Source organism: Atractosteus spatula, chromosome 1 (genome assembly GCF_055471065.1).
Source record: "Atractosteus spatula isolate fAtrSpa1 chromosome 1, fAtrSpa1.hap1, whole genome shotgun sequence".
Taxonomy (NCBI): domain Eukaryota; kingdom Metazoa; phylum Chordata; class Actinopteri; order Semionotiformes; family Lepisosteidae; genus Atractosteus; species Atractosteus spatula.
The window spans coordinates 3,707,789-3,730,102 of record NC_142706.1 but is presented as its reverse complement, the minus strand read 5'-3'; the positions used below and the strand labels follow the sequence as shown (position 1 = coordinate 3,730,102).

The 22,314-nt window shown below is 41.1% G+C and overlaps 1 protein-coding gene and 1 non-coding gene across 2 annotated transcripts; one reads left to right on the top strand and one right to left on the bottom strand.

Annotated features, from left to right (window-relative positions):
- Positions 1-646: 646 nt before the first annotated feature.
- Positions 647-20,233, top strand: LOC148840426 (organic cation/carnitine transporter 2-like). Its single transcript, XM_088914198.1, has 10 exons — positions 647-1,006; positions 4,239-4,342; positions 4,821-4,975; positions 5,653-5,824; positions 6,553-6,694; positions 9,383-9,483; positions 10,994-11,208; positions 11,940-12,122; positions 14,634-14,769; positions 19,805-20,233. The coding sequence occupies exons 1-10, from the start codon at positions 647-649 to the stop codon at positions 19,914-19,916; spliced, it is 1,680 nt and encodes a 559-aa protein (XP_088770324.1). The 3' UTR covers positions 19,917-20,233.
- Positions 10,246-10,392, bottom strand: LOC148840427 (U4 spliceosomal RNA). Its single transcript, XR_016091632.1, has one exon. It is a non-coding gene; the product is annotated as a U4 spliceosomal RNA (small nuclear RNA).
- Positions 20,234-22,314: the final 2,081 nt, after the last annotated feature.

The following is a 22,314-nucleotide window of genomic DNA, read 5'->3' as shown; positions in this document are numbered from 1 at the left end:
ACCCCCTCTGCATCTCTCAAAAACGTGCACAGACTTACAAATAAAACGTTACAAATAAAACAAATAAAAAAAAAATAAAAAGACTCACAAATAAAACACCCCTACACTGTATATCACAACATGATGAGGATGATGATGATGATGGTGATGATATAGTGCACATACAGTACAGTACCTTGTTTAGGAATCGTGTGTGGCGCCATGTTTAGTTTTCAAATCTGTTTCATAAATTTCTTCTCTGGTGACTAACGCAGAGGCGTGTTCAATAAAATTATGCGCCGAATTTCCTTGGAGCTGTGCGAGTCTGGGCTACAGGGCAACCAGCTCAGCTGAGAGTGTACGGGCACTGATAGAAAAGGAGGAATTTCTTCAGTATTCTCAGACCCCAACGCTTCACACTTGTTTAATTGCAAATGTTGTAAAGACCGGAGAGGAAAAAGGCAACGGGGAAAATAAAATGTTTAGACAATAATTGTACTTTTGTTGTAAAACAGGATAATTACTGTAGGTGTGCTTTGCGCCTTAGGTAAGGTACTTGATATTTTATTACAAGCCTGCATCGCTTGAAGAAGAAACAGCATCGTTTTCCTTTTGGAGTTTTCCGTTTGTTTAGTTTAGTTGGTTGTTTTTTTTTATTTCAACGGCCATGAGAGACTATGACGAAATTACGTCTTTCCTGGGAGAATGGGGTCCCTTCCAGAAAAGCGTTTTTATCCTGCTCAGCCTCAGCACGGTCCCTAACGGTTATGCCGGGCTGGCCATGGTGTTCATCTCGGACACCCCGCCGCACCACTGCACGGTGGCCCGCAGCAATGACACCCCCGTGGCCGTGGACCTGAACCGGTCCTTGCCCGTGGAATCAGTGAACGGAGAGCTGCGCTACAGCAGATGCTCTCGCTACAAAGTGCCCGGCGGCCCCGGAGCGCGTATCGGAAACAACACGGAAGGCTGCATTGACGGCTGGGAGTTCAGCACAGAAAGATACACCTCCACTATAGTCACAGAGGTGAGACTGGGGATTCCTTTTTTTTTTACTGCGCCTTCTGGATCGCTTGCGGGATTTACCGCTGCTCTGCTTGGTTAGCGGTCAAGAGATTTCGTTTAAACCATGGGGACTCTTTTGTTTCCTTCTCGTTGATCTGTTGTTCGTTTTCTCCTGGTCCGTGATATAATTCCGTTATGTTTATTTTTTTTAAGTTTTTTTGTGTGTGCGTTGACATTCTTATGTCGGTTTTGTATGAAGCCCATTGGGGCTGCTAAAAAACACACACACACACATAACCATGGATCTTGACGCAGACGCGTTTTTTGATTGCCAATATTTCAGACTTACCGCGCACGTTACAAACATAAAGGAAAGGTTGTGTTAAATTCATTTGAATGTCATACATGTTATAACACATTCACGAGTGAAATTGTTTTGAATAGACATTTCGGTCAATCCTGAAAAGAAAATGCCTGTCAGTACATCACAGGAGGTAATGCTGTGTGGAAGTGACACAGTAGGTCTAATTACAGGTGATACTTGCCAAGTTTCAAGTAATTCATACACGACTCATCAGGAAGAATGTGTTTATAGGCTAGGAAAATGGGTTAGGTTGTCACCTACTGCAGGTTGAAGCATGAGCGCACTTTTCTTTTGATATTTGAATTGTCCGTAATTTGCAATTCACTAGGGCACAGTTTCATAATCGAATGAAAATATTTTCTATCCCTGCCTTAGCTGTGAGTTTTTTTTTTATATATACGCCCTAGAAGCAGAATGACAGATGGGTTTGTGTGGAATTACAGCATATAATTACAAGAGATGTTCAAGTTGCCTTCCTAGATGACCCTCTGTCATTCTGTGAGTAAGTTTTATTTTTATACTTCATCTGTCTTCATGTTATGGGGTCATGGCCTTTTCACTTTCTGGGCAACAAAATTTTCCCCCACTTCCTCCTTCAGGCCTTATACAGTATGAGGAACAGACCTGTTAAAAATGGGAAGCATTTGACACATGATAAAAACACTTTTTGATCTTCTAACCTTGCTGAGGAAATTTCACCTTCCACCAGATGGCCATTGTAAAGGCACATTATATCAAAGCCATGACATGTTATTACCAGGTCTATTAGTGATGTGCTTGTAGAGTACATGCAGTAGCATACAAACATCAATATGTTTTGATGTTTAGGCAAAGGGCTGATTAACCGTGTTCGTATATTTAAAAATGCCCTTTTCAAAGCATATTTCAAGCCTTTTTGTTTCTCCAGTGGATCAAAAATCATGACGTTACGTTTAATAAAGCTAAGCCAAGATTCAAAGGCCTGATAAAACAGATGCAAATTTCAGTAGCTGTAATTAAACTGCAATTTCCATAAGCCATGGTAATAGACATATTGTACGTAAGCAGGCAAATTGCTCTTTTGGAATGGTAGGAACCTCCTCTGTGTTGAATTGACCAGTGTGGGCAAGGCCACTGCAAGGATTCGATCACAGAAGCTGAAGGCCAAGGAAGGGATGTTCCCCTATGCCAAAAGGCAGGGCCTCCTGCTGTTGTAGAATTCGAACCATGAAAGTCTCAAGGGGGTGACATCATCGGTATTGAGCTCTGTCCCGAAAAAGTATTTTACTTCGGTGTACTCCAGATATGATATATACATATCAGACCAGTGACAGGTGTCAGTCTATCAGTCAGCCCTGAAAGAGCTTTTGACCAAAATTAGGAGGAGAAACTGAAAAAGAAATAGCAATTAGACTCACTTGTGGTAAGATGAAGTTGGGGGTGTGGTGGTATATGAATTAAGAAGTGGAGAAATCTGATGATGTTCATCCTGATAGTATTGCAGATAATATTTGTAATTAAATATAGGTTGGGAAAAGAGAAAGGTTCTGTCTTAGAAATCGTAATAGTTCAGTTCATTTTATTTGTCATATCCACAAGGGCAGTGAAGTGCTTATTTGCATGTATGCTCCAAAACAAATATATTAAAGGAATCACCAAAAAAATAAACACAGAGCAGCAGCAGCAACAAGTTAAATAACATACAACAAAAGTCAGACAAGCAGTGTGAGAAAAAAACACATCAGTGTGAGCCAGTGGTAGGGGTAGAATTCAGTAATGTGACAGCTGATGGGAAGTTGGTGCCTTATGCTTTAATTGTACCATATTAGTAACATTTGCTGTAGTGTCTGCCATAGCTAATTATTTTGCATAATTTGCTAAAATTTTGTGTTGTGTCATGACACTCACTGGGTGTAGCATGAGACGGAAAAACAGCTGAGTGATAAATATTATTAGTAAGGACTAAATAAATCAAATGAGACAGGTTTTTCCCAGGTCCCAGATGCACCCTTGTCTGATCCATTTTCTCAAGAGAGCTCTTCAGATCACAGGATAAAGCGGTAGGTTGGGCAGTGACTTCAGAGTCATCACTGGGCAGTCAGAAGGCCACAAAGGTGTGAATTTCTTTTGAATATAGTTTCCTTCTTGCAGTTTGAGTTGATAGAGGGTCTGATGCAAGGTGGGGTGGCTCCAGAACAGGGAGACAGGCTCTAGGCGGAGCTCTGATTAATGATTACAGACACACACCCCCTTACAAGCTTTAAAGTGAAGTAAAGTTCTTATTTATAGTCTTATCCAGTAGGAGTCTGGAGAAAATAAACACCTCCATTAGTGCCTTCCCAGCTCTTACAATTGCGGAACATTAAAAAAATTAAGATTATTTGCATCTTTTTATTCTTCATCAGGATGGCATTTAGTGTTCAGGTATCCATGTCTGTCTTAGTTGAGCCATGTTTTATGTAAGCAGGAGAAAGGTGTTCCAGAACATGTTTGTTGTACAAAAACAGGCTGTGGGTTTCAGACCCACCAGAGATGGTGGTAGAGAAATCTTGAGGGTGTGTTTCAAAAAAATGAAAATGAGCATGGTTGTAACTCATGAATGATTTATTGTAATTCTGTATCCCATGCAGTTGTGAAAGGGAATTTTAAATATAAAGTTGTCAATGAGTAAATTTACCCTTTCATTATACACCTGTCTCAATAATACATTTCTCATGATTCCCTCAGTTACAGTACGCTGGCTGTTTTCATTACAATGTATCAGGACACGTTTCTGCTTTAGTTACATGAAGCGTGACGTCAAGCGTGAACTCGGTCTGTTTAGAAATGGCTGAAATAGCTCCTCAGAAGGAGGTGTAATTGGTTCCGTGTGTTTTGAGTTTTGTGTGTTCTGGGTTTTTGCTCCCGCCAGTGGAATCTAGTGTGTGAAGAGGGCTGGAAGGTGCCATTCAGTCTCTCCGTCTTCTTCATGGGGGTGCTGACGGGCTCCTTCATATCCGGCCAAATCTCAGACAGGTGCGTCTGCAGCAAATCACTGGAGGTGATACTCTTCCCTGGTGAAGGCTAATGCGGTTTAAGTGATCACACGTGCAGAATCTGTATTATTCTGCTTGACTGATTTATTGATTGTCTGTAAACACATTTTGGCAACATCAGACATCCTCTCATCAGTACATCTTCTTTTCAGAAATGCAAAAAACATAAAATTTATATCCACAACCAACCCAACCAAACACCTTTGCTCTGACAAAGAGAAAAAAAAACCAAATGATCTGTATTTTTATTGGTTGAAAAAAAAGTCTGTTTTATGAGTCTTCACCTTTTCTGTTGAAGATTGGACAACTGCAGAAACTTTGATTTGACTGTTTAAAAAATAGGCTTCAGTTGCATATGTTGTAGACGGACTGTGGTTTTTTCCTTCGAGTTACATTCCTAGTCAAAGCCCTCACAGCTGCATGCTTCTGTAAATGTTTCTGTATATCTTCTTTTTCAGGTATGGCAGGAAAGTCATTCTCTTCATCACCATGGCGTTGCAGACTGTGTTCAGTCTGATACAAATCGCCTCCACCAGCTGGGAGATGTTCTGCATTCTCTTCTTCATTGTTGGAATCGGACAGATTTCTAATTACGTTGCGGCTTTTGTCTTAGGTATATTGGGCTCTGGGAGGGGGCTTCGGCTACGAGGTTGTTTTTTCTGCAGTTTGAGTTTATAATAAACTCCCTCTTGATTGTGGTTCCGCATTTCATTAAAAATAACAGCAAAATCTTGCGTGTGATACATAATCCTGCAACCTGCAACAGATGAGTAGGCACAGATGTCTTTGGTTTTGGTGGGATGCCTTAAAGATCCTCTTTTGCAGATATCCAGAATAATGCTCAGGTAGGAGTGTGTAGCTCTTCCAAGGAAAATGGACTTGTGAGAACCAAGAGACAAAATGTTGCTGAATTAGTATTAACACTGCAAATAATTGACTTTCTGTTGCTGTTAAAGCTCCGAATGTTTTTCAACAGCAACGATGGGAAAAAAAAATGAGAAAACTAACCAGGTTCTCAGCGCAAATATTGACTCACCAGTGCAACACTTAGGGACACTCCAGTCTGAGCAAACATTTCCGCTGCAGCATTCCAGGGGACAGTGCACAGCCTCTTCACATGTAGCTACAGTCAGCCAGACGAGTCTGTCGATAACGAACTCTGTCCCGCCCTGCGCCGGCTGTCTGTGGCTCCGCACGGCCAGTACTGGACTGAATATATGGGCCATGACAATAGGTGGAAGGTGATACCACAGGGTGTTGGGCAACGGTTGTTTTCGTTTTCTGCCTTAGGTACGGAGCTCCTGGGCAAGTCGGCACGCATTGCCTTCTCCACTCTCGGGGTGTGCGTGTTCTATGGTCTGGGGTACGCCTTTCTGCCCCTGTGTGCGTACTTCATCAGGAGCTGGAAGGCCCTCCTCTTCGCCCTTGCCTTGCCTGGATTTCTCTACATACCGCTCTGGTGGTGAGTGCAGCAGGCCCTCCCTCTCCCTGAGCGGCGTCTGCAACGCACCCCAGCTCTCGCCAATGACGGGATTCCTTCCCAGCATGCTTTGCTCAGGCAGCCCTTTCCTGCATTTCCCAAGCCTCCGCCAAATCGGGTTGAAAGCCAAAAAGTACCAAATCTTTACTCATTTAATGCAGATGCGAAACTTGTTGGGATTTTTCTGTATCTCTTGTGTTATAAGGTATTGGACAGTATCCACCACCTTAGCGCCTTATATCAGTGATCAAACAAATACAAAAAGAGTCCTCAGCAGTTGCTGAGGCTGAGGTACGAGACTCACGGTTTCGCCATCCTCGGTATTGAATCGAGGCATTGAAAGGGCTACCAAAAACGCGTATTTCCAGACAATATCAACAGCAACCAACAGCAGTGTCTTTTATGATGACTTCTCTTTTGTGGGAGCAGGTGTCGGGGCAGGTTTTTCAAAGGTTTACGCATTGGCAAGCCAGAACAGATTTAGTGAACGACTGCTAGATGGTCATGCATTATTTTTAATTATTTTTTTTTTAGTTCATCTGCATACATACTGTATGTTTTGTGTCCATTTTTTATATGTCTCAGCATTATTCTCTCAGTCAGAGCTGTACTAATCTTGCTACATTTAAAAAAAAAAAGTTTTCATTAAAAATTAAACCAAGTGGTGAATCGGTTCCCATTTATGTCCCGCTTGGCTGTTTGGCCCACAGGCTCATTCCGGAATCTCCAAGATGGCTGCTGGCTCAGGGTCGGATTAAGGAAGCAGAAGCCATCATCCGATCTGCTGCCAAGAAAAACAGCGTCACACCTCCGGAGGTTATATTTGAGGCGGAGGACTCCATCAGACTCATGGTAATTAATGCCTGTTGCATTCGGAAGCATGGTCACTAGTGGGGCATGTGAGGGACTGTAAATGTCCAACGTTCCTTTTAGTGGACTTTGGGTATGTAGTGCTGCAGATCTGTCTTAACTGCGTTATTTCTTTTTGCCGTTTAATTGTGTTAGACCACACAGAGGAATGTGGTGTACAATTACACTTATCCTTGTTACCGCAGACTGTGAAACCAGCTTCCCAGACATGTTACCCAGTTAGCTGAAGCCAGTTGAGCTTGGATGAAAAATGCAGGGCACAGATTGCGAGAGGCCAGGCTTTAACACGCACTCAGTAGGATTAAAATTTGCATCTTACAAGTGTTGTAAAAAAGTTTAATTGAATTTTTTAAAACAAAATCAAAAGATGAAAAGGTACTCATGTAAAAATGATCTTTAACTCTACGTAGACTGAGCATCAAAAGAAACCTGGTAATGAACTGTAGCAAAGTCACAATGTCATTACTGTGAAAATGACTATATAGTGATACAGGTCTATTCGTTGTCCCAGTTAACATTTATGATCGACAGGACTGATCGACAAGGGGTTCATTGTGAAAGTCATGGGCGAGGAGAGTGTTTGACCACCACTGGAAGTAAAAGGTTGCAGATTGTGTCCCGTTCTGCTCAGAGAGCCTTCGATGCCACTTGTCCTCCCAGCTCCTCCACAACTGTTCAATGCGTCTCAAGCCCAGAGAGCAGGGCAGCGTCTGTGGCATACACTTGTTGGAGAAGTTTTCCCGTCTCCCTGTAAAAGACAGTGAGGAGTCTGTCCCAGAAGTTAATAGAAGTTTTTATTTCGTGCACATGGGAGCAAAACACACAGACATGCTCGGTGCATTTTCCTCCAAGCGATTTAACTAGAACAGTCCTTAAATATTGTTCTGTTATCTCTCACGCTTTCCTGTGCTGATCAGATTGGCTGCATTCCAGGATCACACTCGTCTTCCTCTTCCCTCTTTGCCAACCATAACTTCTTTTTACCACAATTGGTTACTTAGTTTCATACATAACCCAGTATAGAATTACATAGTGGCCCTTGCGTCCAGCATTCTCCCATTCCAGTTCAAACCAGCTCTGTATGCCACCTTATAAAGCACTGCAGCGTCAGGAGGGAAAGTGTGTGCAAAGTTCACAGAGACCCTGTCCACACCTGCCTCACTCCCCTCTCCCAGGGCTGCTGTTACATGAGCAGCGCCAGGCCGCACAGTGTGTGTCCTGCTGCCATCCTGTCGGGTCAGGAGGGGCAGGATGTGAGGTCTCGGGGCTGACCGGGATCAGAGTAGCACCTTCTAGGCTGATCGCCACCAATCGCTACAAGCGGAGCTCTGTGTGGACTAGACACCCCTGCCCAGACCAGCACACTGGGACCCTCTCATCTTGGGACCCTTTGCCCATCAGAGGGGTCTCCGCTGAGCTGGAGCCACTGTCGAGGAGGACGCAGCTCCTCTGTGGGCAACTGCACCAGAGGCGATTTAGTCCAGCTTCCAGCATGCCGAAGGCGCGAAGGCATCGATGACTTGATGAGCGAGGCACACTCGTCCTTTTCCGTGTTTTTCACTGTCAAACCGGGTGACGACCGCGGGTTTGACACTGCTCATGCAACCCAAAGTCAAAGCTGTCGTGGTCAGTCACGCATGACCAATTAATCAAAATGACACCAAAGACAATTAATCAATGTGCAAATTTGTTATCCTTTGTCTTCAGAGATGAGTGCATAGTGAAAATGTATTTTGACACTCGGTACTTGCATGGGAAAAAGTGAAAATGTAGCCATCATTATGAAGTAAGGGAACTGTGAGCAAACTGCTGCTCCACATCACAAAGATGTTTTGTCCTCTTTTAAATAGCTAGTTACCTGATTATTTCTCTGATTACCCCCTCCATGGATAGTAAACTAATTAGGCTGTTACATCCAAAACAGTTACAGATTTTGGTTATCTATCTAAAACTGGCATGATTATGTGTTGTGTATTGGTAACTGTTTAAACTAAATAGAAATTATATTAAAACCCTGCATCTTTTTTAAATAACTGCTGAGCACAGGGCATAGTTGGGACATGGTTTAAGCTAACCTGGCAACAATTATTATTATTATCATCATTATTAATTATTCTTGTTGTTGTTGTTGTTCTTATTGTTATTATCATGATCATAGGTTTTGGTGAATTGTGCGACAGCGTACTGTACTGTCACAGCAAGAGAAAACAGTCTCATTTAGGCAAGACTGGGTTAAGCTATGTCATGTGTTGTAGGGGTATAGTTTCAGCAGAGGGCACTCTTTCCTCAGAGCTGAAGCTCCATACAGTGTGACGTTTCCTGGATTTGAGTATCCTTGAGTAGGAGTTAGAAGACCTCTTTCATTAAGTCCTTGTTTTGGGGTAGAAGAAAACTTGCAATTATGAGGAAATCTTTTCTGCAGGGGTGGAAAGAAAGGGGTGTGTAAGTGCACACGGCCTCACTGGTAGCTCTAAACACTCATCCTCATGCAGAAGAACTAAAAACACAACCTTCCTCAAATCCTGTTGGAGTCATGTTTTTGTATGGGAATCACGGCAAACAGATCCCAAAGTCTGTTGTCACATGTCTGCCAAAATGTCATTTCATTTATATTCTGGGTTTAGAATGCTGTAGTAATTGTAATACACTTATTACAATCTTAATTTCTAGCGACAGAATGACACAGAGGTGAACCAGCACTCATATACATACTTTGATCTCGTTAAAACAACTGACATGAGGAATATAACCATTCTCAATATCCTGATCTGGTAAGTCAAGTCTGTTTCAGATGGCTTAATATACATCATTTTTGGATCAAATAAAACATGATCATAAGCTTTTTAAAAATGCACTTTATGTGCTATCATATTTAGCGAGAAATGTTTCTAATTTTCCATGTTTTTTATAAAGCCACCGATGTTTAAATGTGTATTTTTCTTGAACAGTAGGCATATACGTTATTGTTAGCATGTCAGTTCTGCTTTTTATATTTAATTGTTTTGTTTTTCCCCAAAAAAATGCTGCTAGAGAGTTTTTAAACTCATTCTGAACCAACATCTAAATGAATCATTACTATAACAGCTGTTATCAGGAAAGTAGTAAAAAGAAACATTCCTGAATCTGCAGTGTCATTGTAACACATCTCACAGTTGGGGGAAGGCTCTTCTCTGATAGCCGTGGGTGTGACTATGAAACAATTAATAGTAACACTTTACTTGAATGAGACTAAGAAACCCTGTCATAACTCTTACATAAACACAACACAACATAACAACATACTAACTCCTCTAGAAACATTCCTGCAAATGACATGGCACACGAATATTCATGATGGTAGATGAGAATGAAGGATGACACAATGAAGGCGTTTCTATAATAGCACTTAAAAGTGCCATGGGGTTATTTATCTGTAATGGAATTCTTGCTGAGTAGGAAAAGACACCGCCATGGATGACCACAAGGTGGAGCAATTTCCTCTGCTTTACTGGTAAAAGGCAAAAGACTTAGACTGGAGATAGATACTTTCTTGATCCGGTGAGGGAAATTGCAGTGCAACAGCAGCTTAGCACAGTCAACACAGCACAGATACAAGAGGATATGAAGAGAAAGTTTTCAACTAGCAATAATCGCGCCTCGGCCAAACCTTGCAGGCTACGATACTGCCACTGTCCAGAGCAGAGTATCAGTAGCCCCACCCCCAACTCTCTCCCATACGGGCGCTCACCTCCAGTCCAGTGCAGTGTTTGGGGTGACTGGTGGTTCTGGAGCTGACCGAATTACAAATACTGACCCAGAGAGAAATCTAAACGGAGAGGTCAACTACAGGAGGGAACAACCGCACAAAGACATCATGCATGCATACAGCCACACGTGTACAGCAGCAATTAGTCTGTTCCCAGCAGCCCCTCTGGAGCTTAAGCTGAGAAATGAATATCCTGTCAGTGTAGATGCAGCTCAGTAATGGTAGTTCTAGTGTATTCATGTGAAATATTATTTTCTGTTAGGTTTTTGTGCCTGTTGTTTCATCGTAGTGTGTAGCGTTTATGAAGGAGTTATGACGATGCGTTTTAGTCTCTTTCAAGCAGCATGATTCCCAATTATCTTTGGTATTCCAGTCAAAGAATCTCGTACGTTTAAAAAAAGGTTCCTTGCAGTAACTGTATATTAAGTTTGAATGCCTGTTTTGAATCTTTATCGGTTTTATTGAAGATGCTATTTTGATATTGTTAAAGAAAATACAAGATCTTTTTAAAGAATCCTATTTTTGTCCATTTTCAGGTTTGTCATAACAATCAGCTACTTTGGGCTGTCATTGAACACCCCTAATATGAATGGGGATCCCTACATCAACTGCTTTGCCTCAGCGGCCATGGAGATTGTGGCCTACGTCACAGCCTGGCTGTTGCTAAGGGTCGCCCCACGACGCACGATAATTTCAAGTACTCTTCTGTCCGGCGGCACCTTACTCTTGCTCATTCAGCTGGTTCCCTCCAGTAAGGTTTTACTTGGTCTCTGTGTGTCAATGAACTTCTCCAGCCTCACAAATCCTACAAACGAGATGCAGCCGTCGATCGTACGGGTGTGGCCTGCACAGGAACGTTAACAGCCCCTGCTCGCTCAGGGCTTGATCTGGATTTGCACTGGAGGCTTCAAGTGGTGGCTTAGCCTATGGGGATGTGACATTTATTTCTTCTCTCCAACCTCCCTCAGCTAAGATCTGATGCGTGTCTTGACAATCGCATGTGTGTCGTGTGTTGAATTACAGGGCTGGAAATGGTGGACAGTCACTCCAGCTGGGGGTTTCTGTCAGGGCAGCTAACAGTGGGTTCAAATGTTTAGCAAAAACCATGCAGTATGACATATATGTCTATTAAAAAGGTAACAGTGATAAATTGTATTTAAAATAATTATTACAAAGGTATGAATTTTTCCAATTCTGAGGGGAAAAGCCTCTTTTAAAAAAAACAGAAAAGGAGTTATGAAGAAAGGGTGTTTCTTAGCCGTTCATTCAGTATTTTATTCTATGTTCATTTCTGATACAAATTTTTTGGGGAAGTACTGGAAAAAAGCGCTGCCCAGACTGTGTTTAAACACACATTTAAGTCAGAAGTGTTAGGCGGTACAATTATTCTCTCTTGACAACGCAATGATTTTCAGCGTGATGGAGTGCTCGCTCACTTCAGGACGTGCGATGTAAGCAGTTCGTGGATGTGTTTTTCCCCAGATCTCGGCATTCTCGCCAGTGTCCTGGCAATGGTGGGGAAATTTGGGATCACGGCAGCGTTTTCGGTGATCTATGTGTCAGCGGTGGAGCTCTTTCCCACGGTTGTGCGGAGCATGGGAGTGGGAATCTGTTCCATGGCATCCAAGATCGGCAGCATGATCTCTCCCTTTTTCGCCTACATGGGTAAGTGCCAGCTCCCTGCTCACCTGGGGAGCATTAAACTGGGAGCTCCACCGCTGAGGAATTCAGAGTATTTCAGTCCAATCCGGCAAACGACACTGTTTGAGTGGAGTAGGAGGTCTTGAATTGTTTTAATTCCTCGGCCGGAATTAAAACAATTAGAGCCCTTAGAAATGAATTCCTCACTCCTCCTGACAGCGGAGATTAACTTCTGCACCTCTCAGCCGGCTGTTGTGGCAAAGTCAAACGCGTCAGTGCGTGGTTCTCTTTTTCATGTACGTCTGCGAAATCGGAGGAAGATTCCTGGTCCATTTCAGTCGCCAAGGGAGGGCTAAGCTGATGCATCAAATCAACACTGAGTACAAATCAGAACCATAAATTATTAGAGTGATTTGGCTTTAGGCCCAGTCATTGGGAGGTATTCTACTCCAACTATGTAGTGATCTGTATATATAGTAAATATAATTATACACAGTATATACCACTCATATGGTATACTGTATAGTGGATGGGAGCGGCACAGTGGCTCGGTGTTTAGCATTGCTGTCTCACAGTGCTGGGGCTCTGGGTGCAATTCCAGATTTGTGGTGCTTGCCAGATTTGTAATGGATAGCACCTGACGATAAGCATGCATCAAACAGGATACACAAGTAACAGATGACCGGAAATATTTCGGTGAAATTGACTATTGACAGAGCTATAGGCAACAACTTGTAGGTACTCGGCCAGTCGAAGACATTCTCCTGTATACGGTATAATTAAAATGGAAGCAGCTATTACGAAACATTTAAACCTCCCTTGACACACGAGATTTATGCCTGGGTGGAGGAGCACGGATATATATGTATTTATACTTTGTGACTGAAACATGTCTGATTCCGATTCAAACCTTTTGAAATTGTTTAGGTGCTCAGGTAAGGCTACAGTTACTCAGTTTCTAGGGAGTGCAATAAAAGTCTATCCCTTAATTTTACGAGATAGAGCATTTGAGAACAAGTTCTCTTTTACAATGACAACCTAGAGACCAGGGATGGAGGGCCAGGTATATACTAGAAGAACAGGAGTGAAGAGCCTTAGGTGACATCTGCAATGTTCGACTCCTGGTACAATCATCAGGCCCAGATCCCACACTCCTGCCTGATATAGTGTGTGCACTTCTGTCTGAACTAGTACTGTAGCTCCGCAGGGTTTTCCTGACCGGTGTGTGGTGAAGGCTTGTGTGCATTGTTTCAGCTTGACTTACTGCAACAAAATAATTTACAGGTGCATTCAAGTGTTTGTGCTGGAATTGATACCTGCCATTTCATATCAGGCATTTTAATTATTTGACTGTTAAACTGAATTGTCACTGTTGTAACCTTATCACTAAGAAAAAGTAAAATCTTTTTTTTATTATTCAACCATTCATGTTCACACCTTCGGCTAGACATACATCAGGGACTTGTTTTTCTTTTTATATGAGACTCAGATCAGGGAGTGGTGACAAGCCTTCTCACTCCATTTTCTGGCATATATAATCTTTTTCATGACAAAACTGTGATACAATAATGAAACGCATAAATGCTGGCAATACAAACAGGAACTTCAGTTTAAAGGTACAGTAAATACCTTAAATAAGTACATTATACTCCTTCCTTGAATATGACAATGTGGTATGTGTTTATACTGTATATTAAGATTTTGTTTTCTCAAAGTCTTGTGTAAAGTTCCTTCTAAAGCCAGTTCTTACCTTTATTGTTTCCAAAATAAATTCTTTGGAGCGTGACAGTGGTGTACTCAGCGGAAAAAAGGATAAAATGTAACAGGGTACTAGGCATTCAGATGTGTTCACCTTCAAGGTATTAAATATCCGTTAGGTTTTAGATAAGACATGCAGGACATGTGAGTTACAACATGTCAGCTTTGTCTTTTCACATCAAAGTTCCTAACTTAGCTGGTCTGTAACACGAGACCTTTTTAACCACCATAAAAGAGTGCTTACTATTTGTCCTTGGTTTTACCCCAGTGGTTTGTGGCAAAGAATGACATAGTTCAAACAGTGTCAAGGAAAGAAGATAAGATGTTAGTAGATAATCATGTGTTTCTTTCAAAGGTAATTTATCTGTTTCATTTCACAGTAAGAGGGTGGATGACTGATTCATTTTTAAACATTAAAACTGAGTGTACTTGAGATGTTATATTTTAAAAACTGCACCGGCCTAAAATTTACTTTTTTTGTCTGCAAATCTTGCTGTTTATTCTCATTTCAGTGTTCAGTGTTTCTGTGTTATTGGCCCTTTCTTTGCAATAAAAAAGACATAAATATCATTGAAGAGACACTATGCAAAGACACAGCAGATTTTCTGAAGTATCAGAGCAAAGGTGGTTGAGACTCTTTAGTCTTTTAGTCTGAGACTAAATTAATGTCTTGTTTAGAAAATATAGACAAAAGCAGTGTTTCAATAAATTGTACGCATTTTGAAGAACTGCATTATGTATGCATTTAAATGATTCTTTTCTGTTTGTGTTTTTTAGGAGCATATAACCAAGTCTTGCCATATATATTGATGGGAATCCTTACAGTCTCTGCGGGCCTTCTGAGTCTTCTACTGCCCGAAACAAGAGGCACCGATCTCCCAGAGGACCTCACTCAAGTGCAGAAGATTGTCTGGTCTGTTTCATGATGCTCTCCCAGAACCCTTTACAAAGATTTTCTAAAAGTGTAAAATTGACTATTCCTTCAAATAGTCTGAAGCTACATTTCCGAGATGTACCTTTGAGCAGTTATTTCATATGAGCATTCTTCCTTAATAATCTCACGTATTGAAACTTTTAGGATTGCCTTCAGAAAAAAAAGATTTTCCAACCTGACAGTTCCCCCTCAGATGACTTAAGGCTGCCTCTTGTGTTTCATTGGTGGCTGTAGAAATTCATTGTGTTCTGATGTCTTAGTGAAGCTTGGACTAAGGTCTGAAAAAGGAAAATGTTTAAAAGATTATAAAGCTATTTCAGTTAAATTTGTGCACAACACAAAGATGCCTTCTGCATTATGTAGTTCACCAGGTTTTTATCAGCTACCTCTGAACCTAACCCTAACCCTTGTGCTTTCCAGATTACTGGTACTGTAAATTAACACCTACTGTATCATGACAATTGATTTCTATGTTACAATTTGCAACACTTTGCAGTTTCTTGGAAACTTGTCAATGTCATTTGACATTACCCTGAAATCTTAATATTGATTTTGTACCAGCACTGTTTTCTTAAAGACCTGCGGCAACATGTTGTCTTCAGACTTTGCTAGAAGGGATACTCACACATGGGTTGCCATCTCGACTGATAGCAAAGTGTTTGTTTGACTTCTGTCTTTCGCACAATTCCATCATCATGCATCCTGTCCTGTTCACTTAAAAGCCTGCCTTCCTTGGGTTGTTCTGCAGGGTCTCCCTTGCCTTGTTTTGGCTTTGGAATGATCCAGGAAACCAGGACAGGAGGCTAAAAAGTCACCAGGTCAAAGTGTCTCATTAGCCATGTGTCAGATTGGTGTTCATCACTTTCATCCTGGGTCCCCTAAAGTTGCATTCGTCAAACATGAGACAATAGATCCGTCTCTTGTGGTGTCTAGCAAGCTAAGAGCTGGGTGTGTTAGTACCTGGAAGGCATCATATATCCTGTCCCTGTCCTTCTCCAGTCGCTGTTCTGTACTTTAATTCCTTTTGTCCTCAATATTACTGTCTCCACCTCGGAGCAGGCAGATACCTGCCCTGCCTGAGACCTAATCTTTGCTTTGAGTGATTTATTCTGGATAAGTGTTTTATTAGATAAGGGAACTTAGACGGTAAGAAAAAAACCTGCAAAGCCACTCCTATTTTGCCATAATTTATTCCAAAGAAGCTTTCGGATTTATTTATTTTTTATTTATTTCGGAAGGTCTGAAACATCTTTAATACTTGACATCTGTTCAAGATTTAAATGATAATTCCACAAACGGTGTAGTGGCTCTTCATTCAAGCTGTCTGGGAGTCCTTTCTTGGCCCTGTAATTGCATACCACAAGGGCTCCACCACCAGAATAAAGAAAATACGTACAAAGATAATTCAGTGCAAGGAGTGCTTTGTTGCCTGCCCTCATTAATGTTGCTTACGGGGCAAATTTAATAAGAGCTTTTGCAAAGTCTTACAATCTTGCACTTTCAGAACTTCTGGGATCTTTCTGAATCTGTGGTGAAGGATTTGGCCGAGCAGCTTTCCTGCAGCACCTTTTTTGACATTGCACCAGCTGCTTTGCTTGTGACACCATGTGCCGTCAAGCACGAGCAGCCCTTCATGGAGTGCAGTAGACACCAGCAGACCGTTTATATGCCAGTCCAGTATTACACACCGTCGCCAGCACTTGCCTGGATGCTGCCGGTCATCTTCCCTCGCCTGCCGTTCCGAGGTCCTAGAGCACACCGAACTGGACCTCGCGTTTTGAGCTAGCGTGAGCGAGAAAGGAAGAGATCGAGTACGTGTGTAGTAGACGTGGAGAAGTGGAGGACAGGAACATCTTCAATGTAAGACGAAACGTGCGTGCAACCAGTGACCACATGGCATTGCAGGAGCCCATTCACTGAGGTAGTTCTGAAGAGAGGTTGAGTTGGCACTTCTGTCAGTGACTTATTAGCAACCGGCTTGGAGACCTGGCAGATTGGCTCCTCCCATTCGTAACCTGCATCACATGTATTACAGCCAGATTGTAATTTGTTTTGGGAAGTGAAACCTTACCTGCTTTATAATCACCCTGATTCAAACCAACTATGCCAGCCAACACACACAAGTTTTCCGGAAATTTCCATTGTGATAAACACAAGGTTACAGTGGAGATTACAAGGTTACACTCGGCATGGCTCTGAGTTCACTGAGCCGATTAAGCTGTTTGCTTGCAAGTGAGCTTGCCTTCAGTCAAGACGGGAGTCTCGTCTAGTTTGTGGTCCTGTCTTGTGTCCTGTGATGGACCGGTGTCCTGTCCACAGTGTGGTTCTGTCTTGTGTCCTGTCCGGGGTGTGTCCTGTCTTGTGTCCTGTGATGGACTGGTGTCCTGTCCGGGGTGTGTCCTGTCTTGTGTCCTGTGATGGACTGGTGTCCTGTCCGCAGTGTGGTCCTGTCTTGTGTCCTGTGATGGACTGGTGTCCTGTCCAGGGTGTGGCCTGTCTTGTGTCCTGTGATGGACTGGTGTCCTGTCCAGTGCTGTCTCATCTTGGACCCTCTATCTAATGATTTGGGCTCCAGCTCACTCCTACTCTGTGTTGGACTAAGCAGTTCTTGGAAATGGCTGAATAGGTCATTGAGGTCCTGCTTTTTACGCAATGAAAACCTTTTATCTGGCAAAATGCTACTGGTTTACCCAAATGGCATCACTGTTTTTCACAACTTAACATCTGCTTGCCTTTCACTTAAAAAAATACCCGGCATATTTCTTTAATCAGCTCTCCACAACATTTCTAAAAACCTGTCTTCCAGGACTAGTCATATATGTAAGAGTTTACACCAGAGTGCTCCTGCCTGCCTAGCCACACTCTCAGTTTTCAATTCCACATAGCCGCATTGTGAGAAGAGTCTATTCATAGCACTCAATTTAAAATCATGGGAGCTTTTCTGTGTTGTACTGTGTACCGTTAACATAAAGAACTGTTTATTCCGTTTTACTTCAAAGATGTGCCTGCCAGTGAAGAACACATCTAGTCCTTACAAACTCTGAAGACTCAATGTGTTATTGCTTTCTTATGATCTCTAGCATTTTACTATTGTAACTCTGACAGGATCACCTTACATGCATCCAAGACCAACGCTCGGATTGTAGCTGGTGGTTAAGAGAAATATTAATACTGGCTGACAAATCTGTCTTCAGGCACAGTCCCAGCTAATAGCAGTGGTGTTACAGAATGCGTATCAAGTGAGGAATAAAAATAGCCCTCTTTTTGTGACTATTGATTTGACCATCAGTAATCACGCATACCTGGCACTCAGTCCGCTGCTATAGAGGAGTGTGTCATGCAGCAGGTTGAGGGTGGAGTATGTCAGCCATGAGAAAAGCACTGACTGCAGTGACCCTGAGGACTGTTGAGATGAGAAGCCAGAACTGCTTAAAGACCCCAAAAAGGGAAAGACAGTACTTCACTGGCCTGTTGTATGGCAACGTTCATAGCAGTGTGGAGAAGCCCAACAGCTCATGCTAGCCAGCACCAGGGAGCAGGGGCAGCTGAGAGAAAGATTCATTCAGAACAGAAACACCCCATAGTAGGGAATCAAAGAAAAAGCACATCATCTGCAAACTCAGCCTCGCATCACATACAGTAACAGTCGTCTCTTTGTAGCAGAATGAGCTGCATACACGTGATGGTTAGGAAGAACAATCGGACACAAGATTGATTTCTTAAATGTATTCGTTCAAGCATCCAATTTGCAAACAAGGCCCAGGTCATTGATATTTGAAATAACCGTATATTTTCACAAGCCATTAAGTGGATGATGAGCATCCACTAAATCGGTCTGGGTTGAAGGAGATCCAAAGAAAAGTTTGGGACAGATTCTCACCTGGGACATTATGCTCAGTGACTGAACCCCATCACAGTGAAAGCATAAAGAATGATTGTCCTTTCGGATCAATCGGATATAAAAGCCTTGTTATTTTTTGCATTAGTGATATTTACTATTCCAATGCAATATTAAAGATAGAATAGACAAAATGAGAAAGACTTTCATTTTTATGGGTTTAATGGGCATTAATTCATCAAATAAATGTATATCAAATATCCAGTATTTGCAAACATCTATTTGTTGTATCTGTGCATTAATGTTTAGAAATTTCCTGTCCATTGCAATGTGTGTAAAAAGATAACTATCCTCAATTAGTAATAGTAAATGGATTGGTGAACTAGGCAAAAATCAGCTTCTATTGAACCCAACATGAATGAATGGCTGTAATCCTTGCTGTTGCTGTCTGCAGGCTATTACAGTAGTTATGTCTTTTCTCTGTGTGTATTTACTGTGCATTTAACTTAATCATGAGATATTGTGAAGCACAGGAAATACTGAAAAAGACCAATATTGAAATATTGATTTCCATTATAATCTAACACAGGGCAAATCATAGATTGGAACTCGTAGTCCTTGTTGTTCTATATTACAGCATATTTTATGATCTTCTTCAGGGTACATACATCACAGAGAAATTGTTTTTCACTCTATCTTGTATAACCAAGGAACACCAACACCACAGAATAAAACTAGGGGATCTGCTTTAGCTATTGCTGTATAGGTTTCATACTGTAGATGTTCTGTTAATCATCACTGGACTATAAATTCTCAATTCTAAAGCATATTAAAAACACATCCTTGGGTATTCATAGGGTTAGTATGAACACTAATATGTATCTTTAAATGCTTTATTAACATTGTGCAGAAATTCAGTTTGTGCTACATTGATCAGTAATAGGATATAGTATCTGTTAAAACCTTGTTCATGCAACCTAATCTAAAGCACTGGCATTTTTGTTGCTTGAAACCGGTAGGTTGCAGAACAGACTCACACCAAGATATTGTGCTGTTAGGAGTGTTACGAAGATCTGATAACTTTTTGTTTGCCAATCAATCATTGAGTATATTATAATTTGCATGTGTGATCCCTAATATTTAATATATTCATTGATTAATCTGTTTGTTTTACAGCTGCTGCAGCAGAAGAGACCCACCTCCTGGCCTTGTTTTAAAAGATTCATATAAGATAAACCACAAAAGAGCTTCAGCTCAGATTAATTCTTTACAGTCAACTAGCTGTTAAACTATTTAAACCATTCAAATACTAGTTGTCTAAGAATCACATCCTTTCTTGCCTGAATAACGCCATTTACTTTAAATCCATTGATATTATTTTCTTCTTGCAATTAGCCTGATCTACTATAGCTGAAGATCAGTGATGGACACATTTGTGTTTTAATTCATTACATGATGGTAAATTCTTGGTATGGGGTTTCTAACGGTCTGGAGCAAAGGAAGCATCTTTTAGCCTGAAGGCAGGCAGTAAGAATTCAGGCCACAACACTAGCAGATTGTGATCTGAGGCTCCCAGGAGGCAGCACACAAGCTGGCTGAACAGGGGGAATTTGTCCCCATCACTACATTTAAAACCCCAGCACAGGCTGTGTGCTTCTAGGTTAATGTTGAAGTCAATTGAGGCCTACGTTCTCCAGATATAAAAAGTCCCTCTGTGTATATTCCTGGATTTTAACATGAAAAACTAACGAGTGTTTTGGTGTGTATTGTGTAAATGCCATCTGATTTTCCTGTGGAGCTTAGACACACATGTTCCCTGGTTCCCACATGTTCAGTGTTGGCATGATTTTTTGTGAAGGCTGTCAATATTCACATCAGTCAAAAAGTGAGTGAATAATGCTGATAACTTATTTCATTACATCAACAGCATCTGTACAATAAGTCATATGCGACTTGACTTTTTTGCATTTAAACTGGCATTTTAAAGTTTGTACTTTCAAAAAAAAGTAAAAAAGTGTGACTAATAGCTGAACCATGTTGCATTATAAATATAGATCTCTTACTCTGGCTCTGTCAAAATGTTAAAATGTTTCAATGTAAGAATTTGGAAAAAAATAACATTTCGCGAATGAGGACCAGATCACAGTGAGAAAGTTACAATATTAGGGAACTGGAGAGCCAGAGGATGAGAATCTTTTTTTATTGGATGTACAGTATTTCAGCTATAAATGTTTGGTTGACACAAGCCTTTTTCTGTCTCCTTTGTGATAGCCTGATGTCTGTTTAATGGGTTCCTGCCAACACGTACAGTATATACAGTAAAACCACTGTCGTAACCTGCATGTGTTCAGAGCTCCTTAGCGTTGTGGCTAGTGTGCTATCTTACTTTCCCCTTCACAAAACCTCTGCTCAGCTGTTCCTGATTTATAATTTCTTCTTTACTTTGTTTTTTACTTTGTACTTTACAGTTTTTACTTTTAAACTTTACTTTGTGGGCTTTTTACATATTGTAACGGACAGACTTTTTGATGATTTCTTAGGACTTATCTTGAATAAAGTTTACTTCAGAGTTGTATTTCACCACAAATTTAACTCTTTGAAATGACAATTATCTCTAAATATTTTATAGATTCTTGTAAGTAAATGTTGGAACTTTATACTTTACAAAAGACACTGATGCTGTCGATTCAGTCCAGAGAAGATGTGGAAGTACGTTTCTATATAACCAAGAACAGAAGGACGTTCCTTACCCCATGGGCTGTGGAAGACAGGATCAAACTACCTATGGTATCAAAACTGATCATTGGCTTTTTTTTTTAAATCACTGAATGAGATGCTTGGATCCATTAACTACTAAGTACCAAATGTACTTTTTTTTACTAAATATATTTCACTGCATCTGTAATTTCTACAGTTCTGTATAATTGATTCTATCTGAAGGTGCAGTTAGGTTTGCAAGACAAGAATGTCCACTGGTTTTTAAAATATGGGCAACAGTCAACTTTTGGAGTACCGCGTATCTTGTGCCATTTTAACATTTTTATTTTCAAAATAAAAAAATGTTTCGGTAACTGAATCTTTTGTATATTTCAAGGGCAGGTTTGCAGTATAATGTGATGAATGACAGTGAACTAATGAAAAACGTGTTGGGAGAAGGGTGTGAATCATTGATAGGCCTTTTTTCTTAACTTTAAAATTTCACAGGGGCTGTAGCGAAGGGACACTGACATAGTGATCAGAAGAGCAATAGTGTTCCCCTATTATCACATATGAACAAATCAGTGGTATAGTTCAGAATTTGAACATGCACCATAATGCACAACATTATTTGCACACTTCAAATCATTGACGCTAAAGTGGGCATGAGCAAGCTATGGTCTAAGAGGTACTTTACCTCCTGTCCGAACATAGGGCAATGTAATAGTTGTGAAAGCAACAGGTTCACGTTGAACCTGTCCATTCACTCCAGTTGTGAAATACAAAATTATTTCTAGGATGATTATGTTGATTCAGCACAGCACATGAAAAAACTCAACTTATCTGTGGCAAACTCTACAAATGTTATCTGGGGAGACTTTTTAGAAGGACCGCATTTTGGAAAGCACTGCACTTAAGACCTGGATTTACACATCCAGCCTCTGAACAGTGAAATGCTTGCATGTCGTTGAAATCTTTTTTTCCAGATT

Excerpts from the sequence above, each read along its gene's own strand:
- LOC148840426 (XM_088914198.1), top strand. The coding sequence starts at position 647 with ATGAGAGACTATGACGAAATTACGTCTTTCCTGGGAGAATGGGGTCCC. Across the intron at positions 6,695-9,382 it reads AGGACTCCATCAGACTCATG|CGACAGAATGACACAGAGGT; the intron begins GTAATTAATGCC and ends CTTAATTTCTAG. Across the intron at positions 11,209-11,939 it reads CATTCAGCTGGTTCCCTCCA|ATCTCGGCATTCTCGCCAGT; the intron begins GTAAGGTTTTAC and ends GTTTTTCCCCAG.